Genomic DNA, 24,758 nt, shown 5'->3' with positions numbered 1-24,758 from the left:
TCCTATTAGTAGCACAAGAAAAACAAAATGACTACTGCATTTAATACATGTGAAATGTGCAAAGAAAAAACACAGTTTGTTGGGGAAAAAAGAAAGAGATTTCACCTTGATCTTTAAATCACATTTTATTGTTTTAAATACACTGAAGAGAACAAAATGGAAGAAAACTAAGGGGGATTCCTTTGGCTTTACTGAGGAGGCAGGATGGCTTTGCTCTTGTCAGCCACAAACTTGAGGACATCTTCAACGTGGGTCTGGACCATGCCGGCCAGGGGGGCGACCTGAGCCTGAACGGAGGCGGCCAGAGGCTTGATGTGGTCTTCAATGTTGCTGAGGGGCTTCAGCTGCTCCTGGAGCTTCTCAACCATGGGCTGGAACTGGGCTCTGCTCTGCTCCAAGTAAGCACTGCAACACAAAACGATAATCAACACTATTCCTTAGCCTAAAAACAATTAGTCATTGAAACTAAAAATGTCAAAAATCTATTCCTTTTGCAAATCAGAATTTGTTATTTAAAAAGTATTCAATGAAAGATCAGTTGGGGAACAATTGTTTTCTTCACTAACATTGTTTAAGTTGCAGATTCATTGCACCAAGATGATGATGATGGACTTACTTTGCCTTGTTGGCCAGCTCAGGGCCTTCAACGTTCTTCAGGTTGTCTACAAGATCCTGGAAGTACTTGGCGATCTTCTCCAGTTCGGCAGGAGCGTCTCTCTTGACCAGAGATGCTGACTCAGAGCCTGGAACACGAATGGAAATGTTTGATCAATATACAGTCTTACATCTTAAATGGCATTACTCTCAGCCACTCAAGCTAAATCAGGTGAAAGACTACATTTCTACAGAGCACTTTGTTATGTTAAGTACTTTACAGAGTGAAGATAAAATACCCACTGCACACATTGTTTTATTTTCTGTCTGTGTGACCGTATTACATACAGAAAATGCTAAATATCTTGCAGAGAGCATCACATGTTAACATGGTTTAAAGTCTTACCAATGGCCAGAGCAACAACAAGGATGGCGACGAGGGAGAATTTCATGGTTGCAGGTTTGGGTGAGTTTGCCTGAATAGAAAGAGACATTAATTAATTTGCTTTAGGAATCAACAGCAGAGTTTGAGCATTGCTATATCTTACCTTGTATCCAGAGGTTCTTAGGCCAGATGCTGAGATGATGAGTTCTCTAAGAAACCATGGGTTTTTATAGTCCCGGGACGCTGGGATTGCACCCGTTCAAAGGGTGACCTGTGCTGATGAAATCATCCATACACACAAAACCTTTAGGCTTTACCTGACACTGAAGTGATTGAATCAAAGTTCAATAGTAATCTGTGTTTGTGCTTAATTAGTGCATTTTTGTGATGTTTCAGTCACATGATGTCTTCATCAGGTTTAATGATGACACTGCAGAAGACTTATTGTGTGTTCAGAAATAAACCGGCTTGTTTTCGCACACAGAAATGGAGTAAACAATGTGGTTTTGTCTGAAAATACTGTTTTGGAATTTTATTGAAATAAATTTATCCCCAAAATGGCATGTGTGGTGATGAGAATGTGTTAACATTTAGTTTTATTCATGAACTTAATCACAGCTTTTACCTGAACCTATTTGTACCTCTTGGTTTTTATTCTTTTCTTTTATTGTATGAAACGGTCTCATAGCTGTCTTTGAGTCTGATTTTGCATGCATAAAATATTTTAATGCAGTAAAATTAGGATGGAAGCAGACTGAGTGACACTCGCAGAATGGTTTCTATGAAATGCTTTTTTTTCTTCACTGCTTTAATTCTTTGTCATGTGAGGAAAATGGCACAAAAAAAAAAAAAAAAAAAAAATATATATATATATATATATATATATATATATATATATATATATATATATTCCTTATTACATTTGTTATCTAAAACAATTAGTTTTTTCATGTCATGACCTCTTTAAGACTATAGTCTAAGGAGAGCTGGGTAGTAACTGATTATGTCTAATCTGGATTACGTAATCAGATTCCAAAAATTAAGTACTTGTAAATATATTAAATTACATTTTAAAATACTAGTAATCAGAGTCTAGTTATTTTTTATGCATTACATATTATATACACAATAGCAATAAATAATTAATACTTAATAATTGATTCTGTCTAATTCTTCTTTTTCGTCTTTTAATTTTTCCTTTCTAAAATAGCTTACTGCTTATATACACTTAAAAGTCTTGTGGATATTGACATAAAGATCAGTCATTATTCAGGTGGCAACACAACATTTGACCACTGATTTACAAAAATCATTTCAGGTTTTAGAAGTGTTTCAACATTGCATCAACTAATGATGAACACATTGATTTTTATTTGAATTATCACTCTGTAGGTTATTTAACCACATATTGTTGTCTTTTGAAGGCTTTTGTCTTTCAACACATTAAAATACACAAATTCAAAAACTTTTTTTTCTCCTAATATACATTTGAAGTCAACAGTTGTTTTTTGTTTAGTTAGATTTGTTCACTAGTCCCTTGTTTGTCCTGAACCGTTAAACCGCCTGCTGTTCTTCAGAAAAATCCTTCAGGTCCCACAAATTCTTTGGTTTTTCAGCATTTTTGTGTATTTTAACCCTTTCCAACAATGACTGTATGATTTTAAGGTTCAATGTTCATTGTTGCTCCAGAAGGAAGCACGATGCATTAAGAGCCGGAGGGTGTAAACGTTTGAACAGAATGAAGATGTGAACATTTTTCTTATTTTGCCTAAATATCTTCTTTCTTTTTTTTTCATTCAGTACTGCCCTTCAGAAGCTACTGATGATACTTGCATGTTTCCCAGAAGACAAAACAAGTTAAATTTACCCTTATCTTTAAATTCCAAAAGTTTTCACCCCCTGGCTCTTAATGTATTGTGTTTCCTTCTGAAGCATAAGGGAACATTGAACCTTCTGTAATAGTTGCATATGAGTCCTTCAGTTGTCCTCAGTCTGAAAAGATATATCTCAAAATCATATAGTCGAATCATATATCATATAGTCAAAATCATATATTGTTGGAAAGGGTTCAAATACACACAAATGCTGAAATACCACAGAATTTGTGAGACCTGATGGATTTTTCTGAAGAACAGCAGGCAGTTTAACTGTTCAGGACAAACAAGGCATTCGTGAACAACTATAACTGAAAAACAAACAAACAAACAGCTGTGAATCATTCAGGTAACAACAGAATCAAGTGTGTAAACTCTTGAACACAGTCATTTTTATAAATTCAACTATTATTTTCTTTTGTGGACTATATGTAAACATATTTTATGTGAAATATCTTATTCAGGTCAGTACTAAATAAAAAATAACATGAATTTTGTATGATTCTTCTTATTGTAGTAAAATAATTAACATTTTGCAGATTCTGCAAGATGTATGTCAACTTTTGACTTCATAAATATTGCACATTTGCATGTTCACGTGGTTCTTTGACATTGGTTATGGTCACATGACATGCAGGTAAACAAAAATGTTTAATTTTATGATTTAATTAAATATTAATTTTCAATAAACTCATAAACCCACTGCAGTTCCTTAACACACACTAGTTTGGGAAACCTTGATGTAATATAATGTTTAATGCGCTTCACGTTGTTAATAACAATGAACGGAATATCTTTTCTTACTCTTTGTATGTCAATATGGTACAATATTATCCTATTTAAATCAATGTGATTTAATTGAACGAATTAGGTCAAAAGTCATCTAAAAGTATTACCTAAAATGTGTAATGTAACGGATTACGTTACTAACTCCAGTTATTGTCATGTAATTTGGAATCAGTAACGGATACAATTTTTAATCAATCTACCCAGCTCTGATGATCAGTTAGGTCTTATTTGTTAACAAAAGAGTTACAAATTCGTAGACCCTCAAATCATCACCCACTGTAGCTATTTTACTTAAAATGTACAGCCTTTCAAAAAAAAGTGTTGGAAATATGTTTAAATATCTAGTAAAAAGTGTTCAAAGTTCTCGTTTCCTGACAATGTAAGACAACTGAATAACCATCCAGTAGAATGTGATTTTTCAGTTTAAAAAACGTTTTATTATTTCAAACATACCAGCATACATATGAAGAGATTGCGTCACAATGGAAAAGAACTAATAGTGATTCCTATGGTTTTACTGAGGAGGCAGGATGGCTTTGGTCTGGTCAGCCACGAACTTGAGGACATCTTCAACGTGGGTCTGGACCATGCCGGCCAGGGGAGCGACCTGAGCCTGAACGGATTCAGCCAGAGGCTTGATGTGGTCTTCAATGTTGCCGGAGAGGGGCTTCAGCTGCTCCTGGAGCTTCTCAACCATGGGCTGGAACTGGGCTCTGCTCTGCTCAAAGTAAGCGCTGCAACACAAACCAAAGAGAATTCATTAATAAAATGTATAATAATTGTGTTGATCATTCAAGTTCACAGCTGAGATGAAGATTTAACCACAAAGTATGACGATGATGATGGACTTACTTTGCCTTGTTGGCCAGCTCAGGGCCTTCAACGTTCTTCAGGTTGTCTACAAGATCCTGGAAGTACTTGGCGATCTTCTCCAGTTCGGCAGGAGCGTCTCTCTTGACCAGAGATGCTGACTCAGAGCCTGGAACATAAACAGAAATGTTTGATCAATATACAGTCTTGCGTCTTTACACTCAGCCACTCAAGCTAAATCAGGTGAACGACTCTGCTATGTTAAGTACTTATAAAAGACCCACTGCATGCATTGTGCTAGTTTATGTAATTTAACCCTTAAACTGAGTTACCATACACACAATCACAAGTTAATGCAGTTTAAAGCCTCACCAATGGCCAGAGCAACAACAAGGGTGGCGATGAGGGAGAATTTCATGGTTGCAGATTGGGCGAGAGTTGCCTGAACAGAAAGAGACAATAATTAATTTCAGTTTCTAGTCATACCCTCATAAATTCCCATTAAGAATCAACAGCAGAGTTTGACATGATCATATATGCAATGAAGCTGTAATCTTACCTTGCTTCTAAGGGTTCTTAGAGCCAATGATGTGTTCTCCAAAGAGCTGTGGGTTTATATAGTCCCAGGACAAGTTCAAAGGGTGACCTGTGCTGATGAAATCATCCACACACACTGAACCTTTAGGCTTTAACTGACACTGAAGTGATTGAATCAAAGTTCAGCAGTAATCTCTTTTACTCTTTGTGCTCAAATGATGAATTTGTGATGTTTCAAAGTACCTCATGAGATCAGTATTACGAGCTTACCAACATAAGAGGGATCAAATGCATGTTTTTTATTTTTATTAGCACATAAGAATAAGACATTTCATGTAAGAGACGTTTACATATAGTCCACAGAGGAAATAATAGTTGAATTTAAAAAACTGACCCCGTTCAATAGTTTACATACACTTGATTCTTACTACTGTGTTGTTACCTGAATTATCCACAGCTGTGTTTTTGTTTAGTGATAGTTGTCCATGTGTCCCTTGTTTGTCCTGAACAATTAAACTGCCTGTTGTTCTTCAGAAATGTCCTTCAGGTGCCATAAATTCTTTGGTTTTTCAGCATGTTTGTGTATTTGAACCCTTTCCAACAATGACTGTATGATTTTGAGATCCATCTTTTCACATTGAGAACAACTGAGGTACTCATATGCAACTATTACAAAAAGTTCAAACAATATGATGCTTCAGAAGGAAACACAATACATTAAGAACTGGGGGCTGAAAACTTTTGGAATTTAAAGATCAGGGTAAATTTAACTTATTTTGTCTTCTGAGGAACATGTAGGTATCTTCTGTAGCTTCTGAAGGGCAGTACTAAATGAAAAAAAATATGATATTTAGGCAAAATAAGAAAAATGTACACATCATTATTCTGTTCAAAAGTTTTCACCCCTGGCTCTTAATTTATTGTGTTTCCTTCTGAAGCATCAGTGAGCATTTGAACCTTCTGTAATAGTTGCATATGAGTCCCTCAGTTGTCCTCAGTGTAAAAAAGATGGATCTCAAAATCATACAGTCATTGTTGCATTCAAATACACAAAAATGCTGAAAAATCGAAGGATCTGAAGGATTTTTCGGAACAAGAGACTCATGAACAATGTGAAACACATTATATCACATGTGAAATATCTTATTCAGGTCAGTATTAAATATAAAAAATAACATGCATTTTGTATAAATAACTCTTATTTTGGTCAAATAATTAACATTTTGCAGATTCTGCAATGTGTATGTAAATTTTTGACCTCAACTGTATCCTCACGTAAGGTTTTCAACAGTTTTAAAACTGGGGTCCAGGGAATGTCAGGGGCCATAAATAGTGCAGGGCTGTTAGTGAAAAAAGTGTAAAAATGTGAAAAGAAATGTGGGGAAAAAATGATACAAAAATAAAATCAAGCTAAATAAATACATTTGAATGAATAAATACATAATACATTTTATTTAAATAAATAACTAAAAAAATTAACAAATAATACATCTACTATAGTGAATTTAAAAAAAATAATAATGTAACTTAATAGAAACTATTTTTTTACCCAAATATATGTATAATATTTTCTTTGGCATCTAAAAGATTGACAATAGTAGGCCTACTTTAAATAAAGAAATAAAAAACGGCAAACAATAAGCAGACATCGGATCATATGCCTTGACTTCCACGTCCACACTGACCAGCTCAGCCGTTATTCTATCATAAACTGATTGGGTTTATCTAAGACTGCGGAGTAAGGAAAATATCTACAGTCAGGGTATTCCTGGTTATCTTGTCTCCTTTTGCCCAATAAAGGGATTATTAGAGTTCAGCGTTAAAAATGAAAGCACTGAACTTTACACTCATCATTTTGGGCCTTGTTTAAAGTAGATTTATATATTTATTAACACTTTACCATTTAGTTATCATCATGAGTGTTGTTTAAAATATGTTAAATGTATAAATGAGGTTTCAATGAATCAGTCTTTTTATATTTTAAGCCTGTGGGTGAGACTTCCAGTTCTTTTTCCACTATAAGAAAAACAACGAGAAGAACAACGCGCAGTAAATGATAAAACTATTTGCACTACAAGCCAGTGTGCTCATAAATAAGATAATACATTAAAATATTATGGTAAGGCATAGCTAAAAATAGCAGGGTGTGGATGAGACCGGAAGTCAGACCCATAAAATTTACAAATGGTGGATAATTTTGTCTAAATAAGAAGACGCCAAAGACATCGGCTTTTTAAACTGTACTAAGTAATAAATAAATGTTTTGTGTATTGTTTATTTGTGTTTATTTAATAGAAAATGTTTAATTCCTGTCCTGTTTGTTCGTGTTTGTTATCTATATGTGACCCTGGACCACAAAACCAGTCTTAAGTAGCATGGGTATATTTGTAGCAACAGCCAACAATATATTGTATGGGTCAAAATTGTCGATTTATGCCAAAAGTCATTAGGATATTAGGTAAAGATCATGTTCCATGAAGATATTTTGTAAATTTCCTTTCGTAAATATACCAAAACTTAATTTTTGATTAGTAATAGAACTTCATTTGTACAACTTTAAAGGCGATTTTCTCAATATTTTTTTTTTTCAAATATTTCAAATATCTTGACCAAATATTATCTAACAAATTTAACAAATATTGTTATGTTAACAAACCATACATCACTGGAAAACGAATTTATTCAGCTTTCAGATGATGTATAAATCTCAATTTAAAAAAAATACCCTTTTGACTGGTTTTCAGTGTTGGGGAAAGTCACTTACATTACTTAGATACTTTTTATGGAAAGTAAAGTGTTACGTTACGTTTGCGTTACTTTTTTCAATCTGGGCAGGGCTTGCTTGTTTGTTTTTAATATAAAAAATTTGATTTTTAGCAAGCCCTTTTAGACCAAAAAGTGAAATGAATAAGCCTGATAGAAAAGTAAATTCATGTCTTTACAGTAGAACTGTAGGAAAAGGAAGTTCAACACTCTTCAGCAATGAGAGAAATGAAGCACAAATGTTAGTTAATCAAAAGTAAGTTTTGCTTATTATTAGTAGCCTATAGTTGAATTGGATCAACAAAGGTCAGCAGCAAAGACATTGGTTTATAAAATAGGATTAAATACATAAAGGAAACAAAAAGTAATGCGTTTTTAAAAAAATAACTGAAATGAAATGAAAATGTAATGCGTTACTTTACTAATTACTTGAACAAAGTAATCTGATTAGCCTACATTACTTTTGTGCTACTTTTTAAATCTAAGTAGGGCTTGCTTGTTTGTTTTTAATACAAAAAAATCGATTTTTAGCAAATGTAAAAGCCCTTTCACACCAAAAAGTGAAACGAATAAGCCTGAAGGAAAAGTAAATTCACGTCTTTACAGTAGAACTGTAGGAAAAGGAAGTTCAACACTCTTCAGCAATGAGAAAAATGAAGCACAAATGTTAGTTAATCTAAAGTAAGTTTTGCTTTTTAGTATAGTTGAATTGGATCAACAAAGGTCAGCAGCAAAGGCATTGATTAATAAAATGGGATTAAATACATAAAGGAAACAAAAAGTAATGCGTTTTTAAAAAAATAACTGAAATGATAATGTAATACGTTACGTTACTAGTTACTTGAAAAAAGTAATCTGATTACATTACTTTTGCGTTACTTTTTAAATCTAAGCAAGGATTGCTTGCTTGTTTTTAATATAAAAAGTTCAATTTTTAGCAAAAGTAAAAGCCCTTTCACACCGGGAAGTGAAATTAATAAGCCTGAAGGAAAAGTAAATTCACGGCTTTACAGTAGAACTGTAGGAAAAGGAAGTTCAACACTCTTCAGCAATGAGAGAAATGAAGCACAAATGTTAGTTAATCAAAAGTAAGTTTTGCTTATTATTAGTAGTTGAATTGGATCAACAAAGGTCAGCAGCAAAGACATTGGTTAATAAAATAGGATTAAATACATAAAGGAAACAAAAAGTAACGCGTTTTTTAATAAAACAACTGAAATGAAATGAAAATGTAATGCGTTACTTTACTAGTTACTGTACTTGAAAAAAGTAATCTGATTACATTACTTTTGTGTTACCTTTTAAATCTAAGCAGGGCTTGCTTGTTTGTTTTTAATATAAAAAGTTAGATTTTTAGCAAATGTAAAAGCCCTTTTACACCAGAAAGTGAAATGAATAAGCCTGAAGGAAAAGTAAATTCACGGCTTTACAGTAGAACTGTAGGAAAAGGAAGTTCAACACTCTTCAGCAATGAGAAAAATAAAGAACAAATGTTAGTTAATCTAAAGTAAGCTTTGCTTATTAGTGGTTGAATTGGATCAACAAAGGTCAGCAGCAAAGACATTGGTTAATAAAATAGGTTTAAATACATAAAGGAAACAAAAAGTAACGTGTTTTTTTTTTAAATAACAAATGAAATGAAAATGTAATGTGTTACTTTACTAGTTACTTGAAAAAAGTAATCTGATTACATTACTTTTGTGTTACTTTTTAAATCTAAGCAAGGCTTGCTTGTTTGTTTTTAATATAAAAAATTCGATTTTTAGCAAAAGTAAAAGCCCTTTTAAACCAGAAAGTGAAATGAATAAGCCTGATAGAAAAGTAAATTCACGTCTTTACAGTAGAACTGTAGGAAAAGGAAGTTCAACACTCTTCAGCAATGAGAAAAATGAAGCACAAATGTTAGTTAATCAAAAGTAAGTTTTGCTTATTAGTATAGTTGAATTGGATCAACAAAGGTCAGCAGCAAAGCCATTAATAAAATAGGATTAAATACATAAAGGAAACAAAAAATAACTGGCGTTTTTTGAAAAAAATAACGATATTTTCTTGTAAATGAAAAAGTAATGCGTTACTTTACTAGTTACTTGAAAAAAGTAATCTAATTACGTAACTCGCGTTACTTATAATGCGTTACCAGCAACACTGGTGGTTTTGTAGTCCTGGGTAACATATGATATTTGGTTGTATAGTATTGTCGATACGAAGACGTTATTATCTCCTCCAAAACAACAGATGGCGACGTACTCGAACCTCATTTGACGCACGGAAGTTGAACAAGACGCAGCGTCGCATTGAGTTCTGCGCATGCTAGCTGCCGCACACACTCGCTCACTCACAATCAGGCATCATGGCGGACGTACTGGATCTTCATGAAGCGGGAGGTGAAGACTTTCCTATGGACGAGGATGGCGACGGTACAGTGCTTATTTATGTTTAAACGGTGCATAGGCATCTTATTAATGTGACATGATCTAATTTCAGCCGTCGGTTAGTGTTGAATATATGAAATAGGCTTGTTTATATCCGGCGGGCCTAGTCTGATTAGCACGCGTGCTAATAGTTAGCTAATTCAAACGAGCGGCGCGCTGTATTGATTCCGCTTTATTTTGTTTCTTTACTTTGATTTTAGATTTCACACGTCTTACGTGTGAAAAGTTGACACGTTTTCACGTTTATCATGGCCAAAAAAGTGTGTGGTCGATAAAGTCAGGATCAGATGTGTACGTTATGTTCATAGTATTTGTTTTTATGCTTTCATTCTTCACTGCAGTCTTTTATGTTAGTTTAAATTCATGTTCTCATGGAGTTGTCTTTAAAACGTTTCAGTTCTTTCGAATGCATTCTAAGAGTGATTATTTTGCTTTGTTGATCTTGCAGAGAGCATTCACAAGTTAAAAGAGAAAGCCAAGAAGAGGAAGGGTCGTGGGTTTGGATCAGGTAAGTCACCTCATCTCCAATCTTGTGATTTTTGCCTGCTAATAAACCCTGTGCTGATGATGTTTGCTGTTTAATTTCACAGAGGAGGGAGCTAGGTCTAGAGTCAGAGAGGATTATGACACAGTAGAACAGGATGGAGATGAACCTGGACCACAGAGATGTAAGTAAAACTCACTGAACTATACAACATATTAGGGCTGCTCGAATTTGGCTAAAAATCATAATCACGATTATTTTGGTTAATACTGTAATCACGATTATGACTGGGTCCAAAACTTTATATTAGTGATTAAGATGGCAATACAGCAGAAAAAAATAAATACTGAATACTTTTATGCAAGTCTAAAGTAGTCTAACAATACTACAGAAATTGAATGTAATTATTTGGATGTAAAATAAAACAGCGTCTTCACCGTAATAGTTAAACATGCTTTGTTTCTTATTAAAACTACAAAAGCCCTTCATTCAAGAGCAGTGAGTGTTTTTTCTTTGTATTTTTGCGTTTTATTAATATTAATCACAGAGACGGCAGAAGGAATATTTGTTGCCGCTTTAAGTGCCACACAAATCCAATATACTGTTACACGTATTTTCATTCTCAACCGTTTATGATCATTTAAGACATAACTGACAAGGGTTTACATGAATAATATAATCGTTTCATCTCGATTACTGCATTTTCATGATCGTTTAAAGCAGAAATCGAAGCCGAATTACGATTAATTGCACAGCCCTACAACATATCCAAAAGGGAAATATTGTAAATCAGAGGTAATCAGGGAAGTTTGATATTAAGGCCAGACTTCTGACAATGGCTTCTCTCGCTTGATCTTTGTGATCTAAATAAAGTCAAGTGGCTGTGATTTTTAACATGTTTTGGTGTCTTTCAGCTGTTGAAGGATGGATTCTGTTTGTGACTGGTGTACATGAGGAGGCGACGGAAGAGGATGTCCATGACAAATTTGCAGAGTTTGGAGAAATCAAGAACTTGCATTTAAATTTGGACAGAAGAACCGGGTACCTTAAGGTAGGTTTGCAGCTTTATCTGCTCTGGTGTACTTTTTTTTGATATGTTGCACATTTGCATAATTCATTTCAAGTCTGTAATGTGTTTTAAAGAAGCCTCTTCTACTCACCAAGCCTGCTTTTATATGATCCAAAGTACAGAAAAATTATTGGTACTATTTAAAGTAACTGCTTCCTATTTTAATATATTTTAAAATGTCATTTATTCCTTTGATCAAAGCTACTTTTTAAGCGTCATTACTCCAGTGTCTATGCTGATTTTCTGTTCATTTTTTATTATTATCAGTATTTAAGACTGTTGAGTATTTTTTTTTCAGGATTCTTTGATGAACAAACATCAGCATTTATCTGAAAAAAAAAGCTTTTGTAACATTATACACTACCATTCAAAAGTTTGCAGTCTTTTGGAGTTTTTTTTTTAATTTTGGTTAAGAAATACTTTTTTAAATACTTTTAATTGGCAAGAATGCTTTAAATTGATGATAAAGAGATTTATAATGTTACAAAAAAATTCAATTTAATATAAGTGCTGTTTTTCTGAACTTTCTATTCATCACAGAAACCTGACAAAATTCTACTCGGCTTATTATTTAAACCACAATAATAATAATAATACATTTTTGAGCAGCAAATCAGAATATTATAATGATTTCTGAAGGATCATTTGACTGGAGTAATGATGCTGAAATTTCAGCTGAAATCACAGGAATAAATGACATTTTAAAATGTATTCAAACAGAAAACGTTTTTTTTTTTATATATATATTTAAAATGTTTCAAAGTTGTACTGTTTTTGCTGTACTTTGGATCAAATAAACAGGCTTGGTAAGCAATATATCTTTTAAGCTCCAATATTTGGGTTTAGTAATTTCACTTTAATTTAATAAGGTTATTAGTCAGTTATTGATTTCCTTTTTTCATTTTCAAAAATGTCCAATGTTATTTTTATAGGCTGATAAAAATGCTAATTTTAAAGAATAAATCCCATACAGACTTAGAGTTTTATGCATTTGAAGTCTGCATTTATCCATTTATATATTAACTATGAATTTTTCATCATAATGGCTGCTATTTTCTGTGTTGAAATAATTGATGGCAGGCTTTTGTTTTGACTTTTTTAAATTTTGGAAAAAGTTTTTTCTGCATTTATGTATTGACTCTGAAAACCTGACCAATTAAAAAACATACAATAAATATAATATTTATATAGAGTTGTTCAATCTGTGGTATGCAACAGGAATTAGGGGTGTGCTCAAAATATCGATTCTTAGATACATACCGATATAATAAAAAAAGATACAGTATCGATATTCTAGCCCTTAGTATCGATACTCCGCCCAGCCGTTAGGGGGCGCAGCGCCGCCCGCGAGTTTCAAAAAACTCATGGAGTAACAGCACAGAGAAGTGTACTAAGCTCAAAGCATGTTGACCAGCTTCTGTTTTTGAACAAAAATCTTAAGTCATAGGATAAAGCTAGCATTACCAAGAGTATCCTCAGGTTATTGTTTTGTTGCTGCAGTGATTTTTGTTCAACCTGCCTTTTTGAGGACAAACCTGGTTTAGACTTAAGATTTTAAAAATCCATCCTGTTATGAGGTAGATTTGTTGTTGTGCCAAATGTTAAAGCAAGATGTAGCATTTAAGTGATTTCATAGTGAAATATGTTATGGCAGTACATGGTGTCACAAAAAAAGAATTATAAGATTTAATAAGAAGTTAAGAATAAGAAGAAGAAGATTTTGTGCTTGTGTGAGCTCAGACTGTACCCTTGGAAAGTTAAATGTTGACATGTGGTAATTTCCAGATTAATACAATTTGTGTACAATTAATCAGAGCACTTAAAGTTGCAAATATTTAAGCAAAATGCACTTTGTTATAATGCACTTTTGTCTTCAATAAATTGAAGAAAAATGCAGAGCTCTGTTTGTTGAGTAAATGTGTTCAGCATTAACTAATTGGCTGTGGCCCATGTATTTTTATTGAATCTTATCGAATCGTGTCACATTGTATCAAATCGTATCGAGACAGCTCTGTATCGAGGTACGTATCGAATCGTGACCTGTGTATCGAGGTATGTATCGTATCGCCAGGTTCTCCAAGGTATACAGCCCTAACAGGAATACACCTGAATGTGCATGATTTTATCCACCAGATGGCAGTGTTTTAAACAGAACACACAATGTGTTTGAGCAGTGTTTCATATGATGATATTGATGCTTTCTTTTGCTTAAGCATTCCAATAATTGTCAAGGGAGCTTTCCTGTTAGGTTAATGTATGGTTGTGGCAGCTTTACATTTGACTAGTGATGCACATCTTTGATATTTTGTCTATTCAAGCATTTTCAATAAATTTGAGTGGTGGAACGGGAGAGAGACATTTTTTTTTTTTTAATTGCTTTATCATTTATTTTTTGTATGTACATGTGTGTCAGATGGAGTATGGCATGTTATGTTAATGTTAAAAACTTCAAAACTTTTAAACTCACCCTGGTCTATTCAGCTGTGTTCTGTTGGCTTTTTTAATCCCATGATGCTCTGTGAATATGAACACTCAGACCTTGTCTTTTGTGCATGTGTAATTTTTTTTTTTGTCATTGAATTGTTTTATGTATATCACTGTCAGTCATTGAGAAGCCCATTTTAGACAATCATCAGATTTTTTTCCTCAGGTCAAGCTAACACCTTAATGCATAAAATGTTTAGTTTGACTTGTTTCAAGACAAAGAATGTAAAAGGCAATTCTGGAACCAGGCAACCCAGTGGAGAAGCATCCCTTTGTTGTTTGAAACATTATCTTGGCCAATAATGAGACTTGTTTTTCATAGGGCTATGCACTGGTGGAGTACGAGACCTACAAAGAAGCCCAGGCAGCGATGGAAGGGCTGAATGGCCAGGAACTTATGGGGCAACCAATCAGCGTTGACTGGTGCTTTGTAAGAGGACCCCCTAAGAGCAAAAGGAGGTGAGTCAGTTCCTGATTCTGTTAAACTGGATTTATATACTCCGACCGTTTCACTCGCTCACACAAACTTCATTTGTAGCGGATATTTGTCTTCTATTGAATTTGGTAATGATACAGGTCGTAATAGAACATGACTAATGGACCGCTGTGCTTTTTCTCTAGGGGTGGAAGAAGACGCAGCAGGAGCCCTGACAGACGGCGACGTTGATTTTCCCCGCTTTTGACTCCAGTGTCTGTTTCCCAGCCAGTGTGGCATTGTTTTTCAAGACAGTTTGGAGTCAGATTGGAGTGTGTGTATCTCTTCACATAAGGATTTTAGTGTTTTTGAGAAGGGGGGAGTCTTAATTGTTAGTTATTCGGTAACTGTCTGTAGGTCTTTTGTTGAAGAATGACAGATGCTGCTGAAGCATACATGTGTTGAAGCTGTCGGTTTTATTTACTACTTTTTTTTTTGTACAAAGTGACCGTACACTTTAAAAATGTATGTAGACGTTCACTCATTGAAACCTATTATGATTAGCGATTTGTATATTTCCAATAAATTAATTTGGTTTGAGATCTTTGTTTGTGTCATGCTTTCCATTTGAGCCTATTCTGTTTTTTACAACCACAGTTTTTACTAAGAATTTACAAGTTTGCCATTTAACGTTTTAACTCACTGACCACAAATGTGACCCTGGACCACAAAAGTATTTTTTTTTTTTAATTGAGAGTTACACATCATCTGAAAGATGAATAAATAAGCTTTTTATTGATGTATGGATAGAACAATGAATATTTGGCTGAGATGCAACTATTTGAAAATCTGGAAAATGAGGGTGCAAAAAATCTAAATATTCTTAGAAGTTCTTAGCAATGCATATTACTAATCAAAAATTAAGTTTTGGTATTTTTATGGTAGAAAATGTACAAAATGTCTTCATGGAACATGATCTTTACTTAATATCCTAATGATTTTGGGCACAAAATATTTTTTTGACCCATACAATGTCTTTTTGGTTATTGCTACAAATATACCCATGCTACTAAGACACATAATTTCATAATTTGATAAAGTATCCTTTCTAACTGTTATATTTTGTTTTTACTTTGTCCTTGTCCTTTTTAGGGGAAAAATACATTTTTGGGAACAATTATTAGATTTACTTTGACCTATTTATGATTTATTTTTCATCAGAACTGGAATTGACACCACGGAGGAATGTCATATCTCTATTAGGAAATGTTTTTAGTCCATTTTTCCAACAAATTATAGGCGTTAACTTATCATCACAGAGGAAAAATAGCTTATGAGGTCATGCTGACAGAATATGTGGAATTGACCAGACAAGATGCTGATGACATTTTTCCAGCATCAGCAAATTACATCATGACTAAGCCGGTCCCCCTTAAATAAAATAGTTGCTTATTGCTTTGTCACTGTCACTCAGGTCCGACTTTCTTTCATAGGCTCTTCAAACCGATGCCCATCATGTACAATGTGGTTAACCAACCAGCGTGGAATACTGAGCTCCCACTCTCTTCTCACATTTGCCCTTTTCTGCCCACAGGCGGAGCTTAACAGGAAACTCCAACCGCCATTGGCTCACGCCCGTGTCTGTCAAACGCAACTCTCTCTCTGATTGGCTCAAACGGCCAGTTGAGTTTCCTTAGATGGGCGGATTTGTAGCGCCTTGGTTGACATTGTTGTTGTTGTGGGAGTAAGAATGTACTTAGTCGTCAAGTCTTTTTAAGACTAGAAGCTAGACGTATTTTTGACATTTACACAAAGCTGACTACCATATTACCCCGGGGGAAGTGATTATCTGCGACAGAAAAGCCTGGAGTGCGAGGAAATGAGAGAGAAATTCCGCGAGGCCGCTCGAGGTAAGCGCGCAACTGCATTAGCTTTAGCTACGAGAGCCCGAAAACCCCTCACGAGCGTTTTGTAACGGAACCGGGTCGATTTTCATCAGCCCCTGGGTGTCGGAGATAAAAGGAAAGTGTACGTTTACTGTTATTTCCGTTCTATCCGTAGTTTGACAGCAGATTAGATGTTTCCTTTGGAAAAACTGTAGAAAAGTAGAGCGTTAATAAGAGAAAGTTGGCCGTTAGGTCATGTTTTAGGCTGGACACTCTGAGGGGACGGTGAGCGAATGGCTGACCCTTCTTTAACTGCTGAAACTATATTAACTAACCCTCACAAACTATAAAAAGTTCATTACTAGTTTTATTAAATGCTCTTAAGTGTATATAACAAGACTTGATTCTCAGTTTGTGGTCTAACGCAATATTGCCCCTCAGCAACTTTGAGAGACACTCACTGTCCGCTAGCCGAGCAGCTAACTATCTGGTCAAGCAATGACAGTCTGGAGGAAAGACTTGTTTTAATTGTGTAGTTTTAAAGGTTTAGATTATTAAGAAGTGAACATTTTTTAGATTATTGATCACTATTGAAGCTGTCATCTGGCAGCCTATGGTTGTGGCCACTCCTTTCAGCTCACTGACCCTTCGTGCTTCATGTATTTGGTTGTCATGTATGGGTGTTATATACTGCATATATCGTGCATCATATTGTTTACTATTTGCTTTATAGACTCTAGTTTATAATGTGTGCAGTGTGTCTCATACTGATTCATGGTGTATATTACATTCACTGTATTATATGATGACCTGATCTGCATCCTCAGTTGTTGTCCTCATATGACAAATGCAGCTAAAAATCATAGTCTTGCAAATTTCGAAGTTCGCAGTCTAACACCGATTAAGAACAGAGGGTTTTCACTTACATCACCATTTGGTCAGTTACCCGGATGCGCAGCCATATTGGATATACTCGGATGTAAACAACAGTATTGATTGCGTGGTTAAAGGCACAAGATGTGAGTCCTCGCCACTAGAGGGCGCATATTCAAAACATACAAAGAAACAAAGGCGTAGTTTGATGACACCGTGATTGAATGTGGAATCATGGGAGTTGTTGTCTTCATCGACACAGCTGATGAGATCCGACGGGACTTGGGCAGAAATCATGTCCATAGACAACCTAATGTATTAAAGACTTGTTAAGGTCTCTGTAGTATGAAGCAGGGTGGTGCTGAAAGTCATGAAAGCGAAACAAGGCCGCTAGAGCAATTGCTAATGAGGGACGAGCGCAATGCACGGCTCAAAAGCAGAGTTTTTATTATGCCACAGTCAACCACTTCCGCTTTTCCGGTCATGCGTATGTAGGAAAAGCAGCACTGTTTTATCATACTAAATACATTTGAGTGTGTTAAAAGTTCTGTTATAATGCTACTCTGTGTGTTCGTCAAATGTCTGATAAAATACGTAACATATTAAAGTAGGGCTGCACGATTAACCTTTATCGCATCGATATTGAGGTTTTAACTCCCGCAATAACCTAACCTCGGGAGGCTGAGGTTTTTTCCCCCGCCTCTGACATTTGAGTGACAAACCTATTAGCCAATCAAAATGGTCGAATCTCGCGTTCCTGCCTTGCTGGCCAATTAGAAATGGCAATGGAAACAAGGTTGTATGCAGTGCACCGGCTTTCTGTCAGCAGCAAAGCAGCTAACACACAACGTGTACCTCGAATTGTGCCAATATTAAAAGCTTGTAACTGTGCAGAAATGGCCGAAGGCACTTCTTCGGTGACGGGAGAGGAAGCGGCGGAGCACTTGGTTAACAAGAAGGGTGGTACTTCAGCTGTTTGGACTTATTTTGGATTCGCGAAGAATGACGTGGAGCTAAATGAGAGTGCTAAAAGTAAAGTATGTCCTCAATCACTATGTATGTAGTTTATTTAACCCTCTGTGTCGTAAAAGTAACAACATATGTTATTCATAATTTTAGTTTTATGCACTTAAAAGTATCGAACGAACAAAAATCGAATCAAAATTTGTCAGAAAAACCGCAATTAGGTTTTTTCTCAAAATCGTGCAGCCCTACATTAAAGCGTTTTGGGATTCCCATGTTTTATGACGCCATTGGCAGGTGACGCAATGACATGGTCCGTTACACTAGTTAAAATTGCTTATTTCTATAGATTTAAACATTCTTTGAAACATTTTGGATAATGTAAGTACACAAGTCAGTGAAATATATAACACTCTTCTAGTGTTTTTTGGATATTTTAATCAAAAATCGTACATATTGTGGCTTTAATGTACTGCTGAATACGTTATTCTGCTAATTTATGCTGTCTAAACCACGGAAAAAACGTGTGGAAGCTGCTATATCTTATAGAGAAGGACTTTGTAAGCTGGAAAGGGCACAATATTTTGACAAACTAAAGTTATTAGGTGTTAAAGATCCGTGTGAGCAGTATTAATTAAGATATTAGCCTAATATTTCACGTACCTGACCCGGAAATGATAAGAAGAAACAGGAATGTTGTCAAGATTCTGGAAGTCATTGTTTAGTTTGGCCAACCACAAACGCATCTTGTTCTTCAGACAGTTTTTTGCACTTTTCTCCTTGATTTGTTAGAACTTTTGGCAGTCTATATTACTCCATATGTTATTCCTGTTACGAATGCTTAGTGCAGCCCAAAACATAACAATAATTTACTATTTTCAGCAGCAATAATCAGTCAAATATGCAAGTTTTGTTCAGTTCAGTGGCATTGCTTACATTCAGTGCCGCCAATATGGCCGATTAATAACACGTCATGAAAACACTCTATAAACAGTTGCACAGATATATTTATATTTATAGCAATAGCCAAAAATACAGTGTATGGGTCAAAATTATCAATTTTTATTTCATGCCAAAAATCATTAGGACATTGAGTAAAGATCATGTTCCATGAAGATATTTTGTAAATTTCCTACAATAAATACATCAAAACTTAGTTTTTTATTAGTAATATGCATTGCTAAGAACTTCATTTGGACAACTTTTATGGCAAATTTCTTAATATTTAATTTTTTTTTTTTTTTTTGCTGCCTTAGATTCCAAATATTGTCCTATCCTAACAAACTCTACATCAATGGCAAGCTTATTTATTCAGCTTTCAGATTATGTATAAACTTATGGACCCTTATGACTGGTTTTGTGGTCCAGGGTCACATATTACAGCATAATGACAGCTTTAATGTTTTGTTGTGTGATTGCATCCATCTCAGAACAGTGTTTTCCAGTGACCCAAATGTGTACGTGAAATTGTAAGGAATTTAAGTTAATGATCATCTTTTTCCACAACTGTCATTCTTTTGTCTTCTTTTCTTCTTCTGGTGGAATCTGACAGATCTCAAAGTGTGGGGCGCTCATTACGGAGCCCCGCTTAAAATGAAAGCTGTGGGCACTTGCTGCCATGGTTTGAATCCCTACAATGTGTGGGTACGGTTACACTCAGCCCTGAATTATTCAGCTCTGTATTTACAAGCTCTTTTGTCAGCTTGTTGTTTAGTGAAGGCAGCCACCCCTAAACATGAAAGTAGGACATGCAAACAAAGTCTTGGGGTTTTAGACAGCTTGGGCTTGTTTTTCTCTTGTGTGGACCTTGAAAATAACAGTATCTAAGCCTTTGCAGTTTAAACACAGACCCACACATCAGCGTCATTATGATTTCGTATTTGTTTTTGTACTTGCATAGTTAACAGATGAACGTGGACATTTATTTTTCAACATGTTCTGTGACAAATTAGTTTTTAAAAGTAAAAATATTCCATGCCGGTTCTAAATTAATATGAAGTCATGTAAGCTGCATGCACAATCATTATAATACAATTAGAAAAATGCAGTTTGACGTAGTTTTTTATGGAGTTTAGCATGTCACACCCCAAGACAGTTCACTAAGTAACTATTTTACGTAGTCTTAGGCTGGTATGTGTGTTTAACTGTGCTGTAGCTCTGTTAAACCTGTAGTTGTCTGTTAGTCATGGTGAAGTTCATAGGCTTTTATTTTAATTCAGGCTGTTCAGACTAATGTCATGATTGTGTGATGGTCTTGGGTTGTGGCATAAGCTGGAAATGGACTGTTTTAGACATGTTGCACTATTCTTTTTAGTGTACAGTTTACGCACTACCACACAGACATTGTGTAATACCCAGAAAAGTGTGTTGTTTTGTGTGTTGTTTTGAAGTAAACAGGTTGAAAGTTACATGATCTTAGAGCTTTTTCCCTCTGAGTCATACTCTATTTCCAGCACACCTGAAACTAAAGAACAAGAGTGGACTGTGCTTTGGAGGTCTAAACGTCATCATTTGTTAGTCTAGTACATTGCATTATAGAGTGTTTTCACGACATGTCATCAGTCGGCCATATTAGTGGCACTGAACTCGCATATTTAGCTGATTATTGCTGCTGAAAATGATTAATTATTGTCGTGTTTTTGAGGTGTACTAATTGGTTGGATCGGGAAAACATTTGGAGTATTATAAACTGCCAAAAGTTACGGAGAAGAGTGCAAAAAAACTGAGGAACCAAAAGGTGTTTGTGATTGGCCAAACTGAACCAGGATTTTCAGGGCAAGAATCTTGACAACATTCATGTTTGTTCTTATAATTTACAGTCAGGTAGGTGAATTATAAGGCTAGTATCTTAATTAATTCTGCTCGTATGTATCTTTACCACCTGTTAACTTTTAGTCTGTGAAAATATTGCACCCTTTCCTGCTTACTAAGTCCTTCTCTATATGATTTAGTAGCTTCCACACATCATTCTGTGGTTTATACAGCATAAATTAGCAGAACAACGTATTCAGTAGTACATTCACTGTGCAGTCTTTCTTTATGTTTACATCTGAGTATCACCAGTATGTGACATAAGTGCAAACCCTCTACAAATGATTGAGGAATGTTAATTTAGGAAGTGTTAATGATTAAAAACATGCTAAAATGTTCTGCTGGTAAGCATGTTTAAGTGGTCAGCATAGTTTATCAACAGAGTCAGGAATTGTTTAATAATCATTTTTGGGTTGGGCCAGCTTGCAGCATTGTGCATGTTTGTTATAAGAATGCTATACAGTCACTATTTAATAGTAATAGTGATACCTGTGGAGTGACCATGTCCTTGCCAGGATTTCTAAAATGCCTCAAATGTCATGGTTTTGGCTTTGCTTGCTATTGTTTTCATACATGCTGAAGGTAACACCTAAAAAGTAGTTTGACAAATAGCCTGCAGACATTGTACATAATTGACCACTCGTGGTCTGTGAGAAGATGGGATCTCCTTCAGAAGCATGATAACCGATGCTTATATACAGGGTTTGCACTTGGATCATGATTTGATAAGTTACCCAGATAAGCAGCCATATTGGCGATACTCGGATGTAAACAACAGCATGGATTGCTTTGATGGTTAATGTACTACTAAATACGTTGTTCTGCTAATTTACACTGTCTAAACCACAGAAAAAAACGCGTGCAAGTGGCTAAATCAATAATATAGAGAAGGACTTAGTAAGCAGAAGGCGGCAAAATATTTTGACAAACTAAAATTAATAGGTGGTAAAGATACATACAAGCAGTATTAATTAAGATATTAACCTAATATTTCACCAACCTGACCGGAAATGATCAGAACAAACACGAATGTTGTCAAGATTCTTGCCCTGGAAATCCTGGTTCAGTTTGGCCAACCACAAACACATTTTTTGCACTCTTTTCCTTGATTTGTTAGAACTTTTTCCATTTTCCAAATGTTTTTCCTGGTCTGACTGATTAATACAGCCCAAAACGTGACAATAATTGACCATTTTTATCAGCAATAATCAGCAAAATATGCAAGTTTCGTTCAATTCAGTGGCATTGTTTACATTAAGTACGACCAATATGGCCGATTGATGACGCTTGTGAAAACGTTCTATTCAGTGCTTCACATCAGTCTGTGTTTATGTGGAATTCCTTATTTTGTTTATTTATTTTTGAGAGCTTATTGTGAGCTGGGTGTCAGGTAAGAACCTGCAGGTGCTACTTGTTAATTATGAAAATTTAAGAGGTGTCCCCTCACCAGTGGGCTTGTGAACAGCTGGTGAATGAGAGCAGGTGGGGCAGCGACTCCATATCACTTACCGTGTTAGCACTGAGCCAAAATGCTCCCACAACAATCATCTAGCCCGATAAACACAGGCACTATATTAAATTGACCCGAGACCCTCAGCTTTAGACTTCTAGCTGAGTAAATATGTTTTCATTTGATATTGAGCCAGTGTGCACCATCAGCATTGTCCCTTTGCTCCAGGTGAATTGACCCTGGATAAAAGTGACTGACTGCTCACATAATGTCTAGTCAAAAAGCATCATCTTGAACTTATCTAATTGAGTGTAGCTTTAAAACCCAGGTTGTTTTTTCTAAAGCAAGGAGCTTCTAGGAACTAACTGTTCTCTTGGTTTCTCCAAAAGGCCATGTGACGTCAGCCAGTGCCCACGGTTTGATTCATTACTCTGGAGAGTCCCGTTAGCAGCATACCTCTCTGCCCTAGACCTATGCGTCAACTTCACAGCATTCTTTTAGCAACCTCTATTCTTCAGAGCTCCACAGATTATATTGTGCAACTAAAGCAGAACCTCTAGTCTTAAACAGTGGCCAGTGAGTCAAATAAACAATATCAGCCATGCAACCGTCAGTTTACCCAAGCCACCGGCACTGTGACTGTCACCGGGCCCAGTGCCTGGTGTGAAAGTGTGCTGATCACATGGCTCATTCTTCATGCCCTGAACATCAGTGTCAATCCAGAGCAGCCGTAATCCTATCCCAGAGAAGCTGTAGAGGAGTCTTTCGCCTGGGATGACATCACAGGGATTGACGCAAAGATGCCTGGCTGTCGAGTTTGCAGCACGTGGGGATTCACATGAGCAATGGATGCCTTAGGCTGTAGATCATTTGTGTTGAGTTGGTGTTGTACACACGTTAGATGAGTTGTATATATTATACACTACCAGTCAAAAGTTTTTGAACAGTAAGATTTTTAATGTTTTTTTTTGTTTTTGTTTTTTTGAAAAAGTCTCTTCTGCTCACCAAGCCTGCATTTATTTGATCTGAAGTACAGCAAAAACTGTAAAATTTAGAAGAATTTTTACAATTTAAAATAATCGTTTTCTAGTTAAATATACTTTATAATGTAGTTTATTTCTGATTTCAGAGCTGAATTTTTAGCATAATTCTGCTTCTGTAAAGCATCCGTGCTATATGAAAGTATTCATTTATAATTTATTTTCCCCAAAAAATCTTTATCTTCTTTATCTTTCAAAAAATGTACTCAACTTATCTTTTAAATACTGATAATAATAATAAAACATTTTCTTGAACGATTTTAACATATTAGAACAATTTCTGAAGGATCATGTGACACTGAAGACTGGAGTAATGATGCTGAAAATTTAGCTTTGATCACAGGAATAAATTACATTTTATTAAATATTTAAATAGAAAGCAGTTATTTTAAATTATAAAAATATTTCACAATTTTATTGTTTTTGCTGTACTTTAGATCAAATAAATGCAGGCTTGGTGAGCAGAAGAGACAAGACTGTTCAAAAACTTTTGACTGGTAGTGTGCGATTTGTTTGCTATAGAAGTATTACTTTTGCTATTTACCCTGGTGAAAAGTCACTCCTTAAATTGGTTTGTTTGAAGTGTCTTATTTGAACAACAAAGCTGCTAATCTTGACTTGCTTAAACATTTTTAACAGATAAGATTCTCTGAGTTTACTTTACGGTCATGGTAGACTTCTTTTGCTTTATGAAAGGAATCGGCAACACTAGATAAAATCTCATTAAATACATACGGCTTTTAAGAATGATGTGTAAATCAGAACTCAACCACACCCTGCTACATTAATGTGGATTGCATAACAGCATCAGAGTAAATGCAACAACTCAAATTCATCATTCAAGCAACAATAGCATCCTTTGTAGGAGCCGCCGCCAGTTTCCCATGGTAAACTGAGCATTGCACATTTTTCAAATGACAGAAGCTGCCTGACATGATCGTGCACTTCTGACGATGCCTGCTCGGATGGCTAGTTTTCTAAGGAGTGTTTGTTAAATTACATAAACGCATTAATGTTACACAGTCAGATGTGGATCATGGAAGAGGGGAAACCCAAATCATGCACACAGTACTGTATGACTCGTCGTCCAAACATTGTT

At 35.3% G+C, this 24,758-nt stretch overlaps 4 protein-coding genes across 5 annotated transcripts in view; 2 read left to right on the top strand and 2 right to left on the bottom strand.

The window, feature by feature from the left end:
- Positions 1–158: 158 nt before the first annotated feature.
- Positions 159–1,046, bottom strand: LOC141343412 (type-4 ice-structuring protein-like). Its single transcript, XM_073848012.1, has 3 exons — positions 1,001–1,046; positions 617–743; positions 159–405 (listed from the first exon to the last, which is right to left on the bottom strand). The coding sequence occupies exons 1-3, from the start codon at positions 1,044–1,046 to the stop codon at positions 189–191; spliced, it is 390 nt and encodes a 129-aa protein (XP_073704113.1). The 3' UTR covers positions 159–188.
- A 3,010-nt stretch (positions 1,047–4,056) lies between these two features.
- LOC141343355 (apolipoprotein A-II-like) lies at positions 4,057–4,903 on the bottom strand. The gene is made up of 3 exons (XM_073847953.1): positions 4,825–4,903; positions 4,495–4,621; positions 4,057–4,376 (listed from the first exon to the last, which is right to left on the bottom strand). Exons 1-3 carry the CDS (start codon positions 4,868–4,870, stop codon positions 4,157–4,159), a joined length of 393 nt encoding a protein of 130 aa, XP_073704054.1. The 5' UTR covers positions 4,871–4,903; the 3' UTR covers positions 4,057–4,156.
- A 5,177-nt stretch (positions 4,904–10,080) lies between these two features.
- On the top strand, positions 10,081–15,236 carry rbm8a (RNA binding motif protein 8A). The gene is made up of 6 exons (XM_073847359.1): positions 10,081–10,169; positions 10,633–10,692; positions 10,775–10,852; positions 11,583–11,719; positions 14,544–14,680; positions 14,843–15,236. The coding sequence occupies exons 1-6, from the start codon at positions 10,103–10,105 to the stop codon at positions 14,886–14,888; spliced, it is 525 nt and encodes a 174-aa protein (XP_073703460.1). The 5' UTR covers positions 10,081–10,102; the 3' UTR covers positions 14,889–15,236.
- Positions 15,237–16,386: 1,150 nt separating this feature from the next.
- The window catches only part of otud7b (OTU deubiquitinase 7B), a 42,041-nt gene continuing 33,669 nt past the window's right edge, over positions 16,387–24,758 (top strand). For both annotated transcript variants that reach the window (XM_073846992.1, XM_073846991.1), the window contains exon 1: positions 16,387–16,546. The gene's annotated coding sequence lies outside the window, so the exon portion shown is untranslated. The remainder of the gene's footprint in view (positions 16,547–24,758) is intronic.

This window comes from Garra rufa, chromosome 9 (genome assembly GCF_049309525.1).
Source record: "Garra rufa chromosome 9, GarRuf1.0, whole genome shotgun sequence".
NCBI classification, from domain to species: Eukaryota; Metazoa; Chordata; class Actinopteri; order Cypriniformes; family Cyprinidae; genus Garra; species Garra rufa.
Note: the sequence above shows the minus strand (reverse complement) of the source record. Positions and strands in the feature narration are given on the sequence as shown.

What these genes read in the sequence shown, in the direction of transcription:
- LOC141343412 (XM_073848012.1), bottom strand. Translation starts at nt 1,046, where the DNA reads ATGAAATTCTCCCTCGTCGCCATCCTTGTTGTTGCTCTGGCCATTG. An exon ending in TGTTGTTGCTCTGGCCATTG is followed by an intron (nt 744 to 1,000) that starts GTAAGACTTTAA and finishes TTCGTGTTCCAG; the next exon opens with GCTCTGAGTCAGCATCTCTG. An exon ending in GAGCTGGCCAACAAGGCAAA is followed by an intron (nt 406 to 616) that starts GTAAGTCCATCA and finishes TTTGTGTTGCAG; the next exon opens with TGCTTACTTGGAGCAGAGCA.
- LOC141343355 (XM_073847953.1), bottom strand. Translation starts at nt 4,870, where the DNA reads ATGAAATTCTCCCTCATCGCCACCCTTGTTGTTGCTCTGGCCATTG. An exon ending in TGTTGTTGCTCTGGCCATTG is followed by an intron (nt 4,622 to 4,824) that starts GTGAGGCTTTAA and finishes TTTATGTTCCAG; the next exon opens with GCTCTGAGTCAGCATCTCTG. An exon ending in GAGCTGGCCAACAAGGCAAA is followed by an intron (nt 4,377 to 4,494) that starts GTAAGTCCATCA and finishes TTTGTGTTGCAG; the next exon opens with CGCTTACTTTGAGCAGAGCA.
- rbm8a (XM_073847359.1), top strand. Translation starts at nt 10,103, where the DNA reads ATGGCGGACGTACTGGATCTTCATGAAGCGGGAGGTGAAGACTTTCCT. An exon ending in GGGTCGTGGGTTTGGATCAG is followed by an intron (nt 10,693 to 10,774) that starts GTAAGTCACCTC and finishes TTAATTTCACAG; the next exon opens with AGGAGGGAGCTAGGTCTAGA. An exon ending in CCCCCTAAGAGCAAAAGGAG is followed by an intron (nt 14,681 to 14,842) that starts GTGAGTCAGTTC and finishes CTTTTTCTCTAG; the next exon opens with GGGTGGAAGAAGACGCAGCA.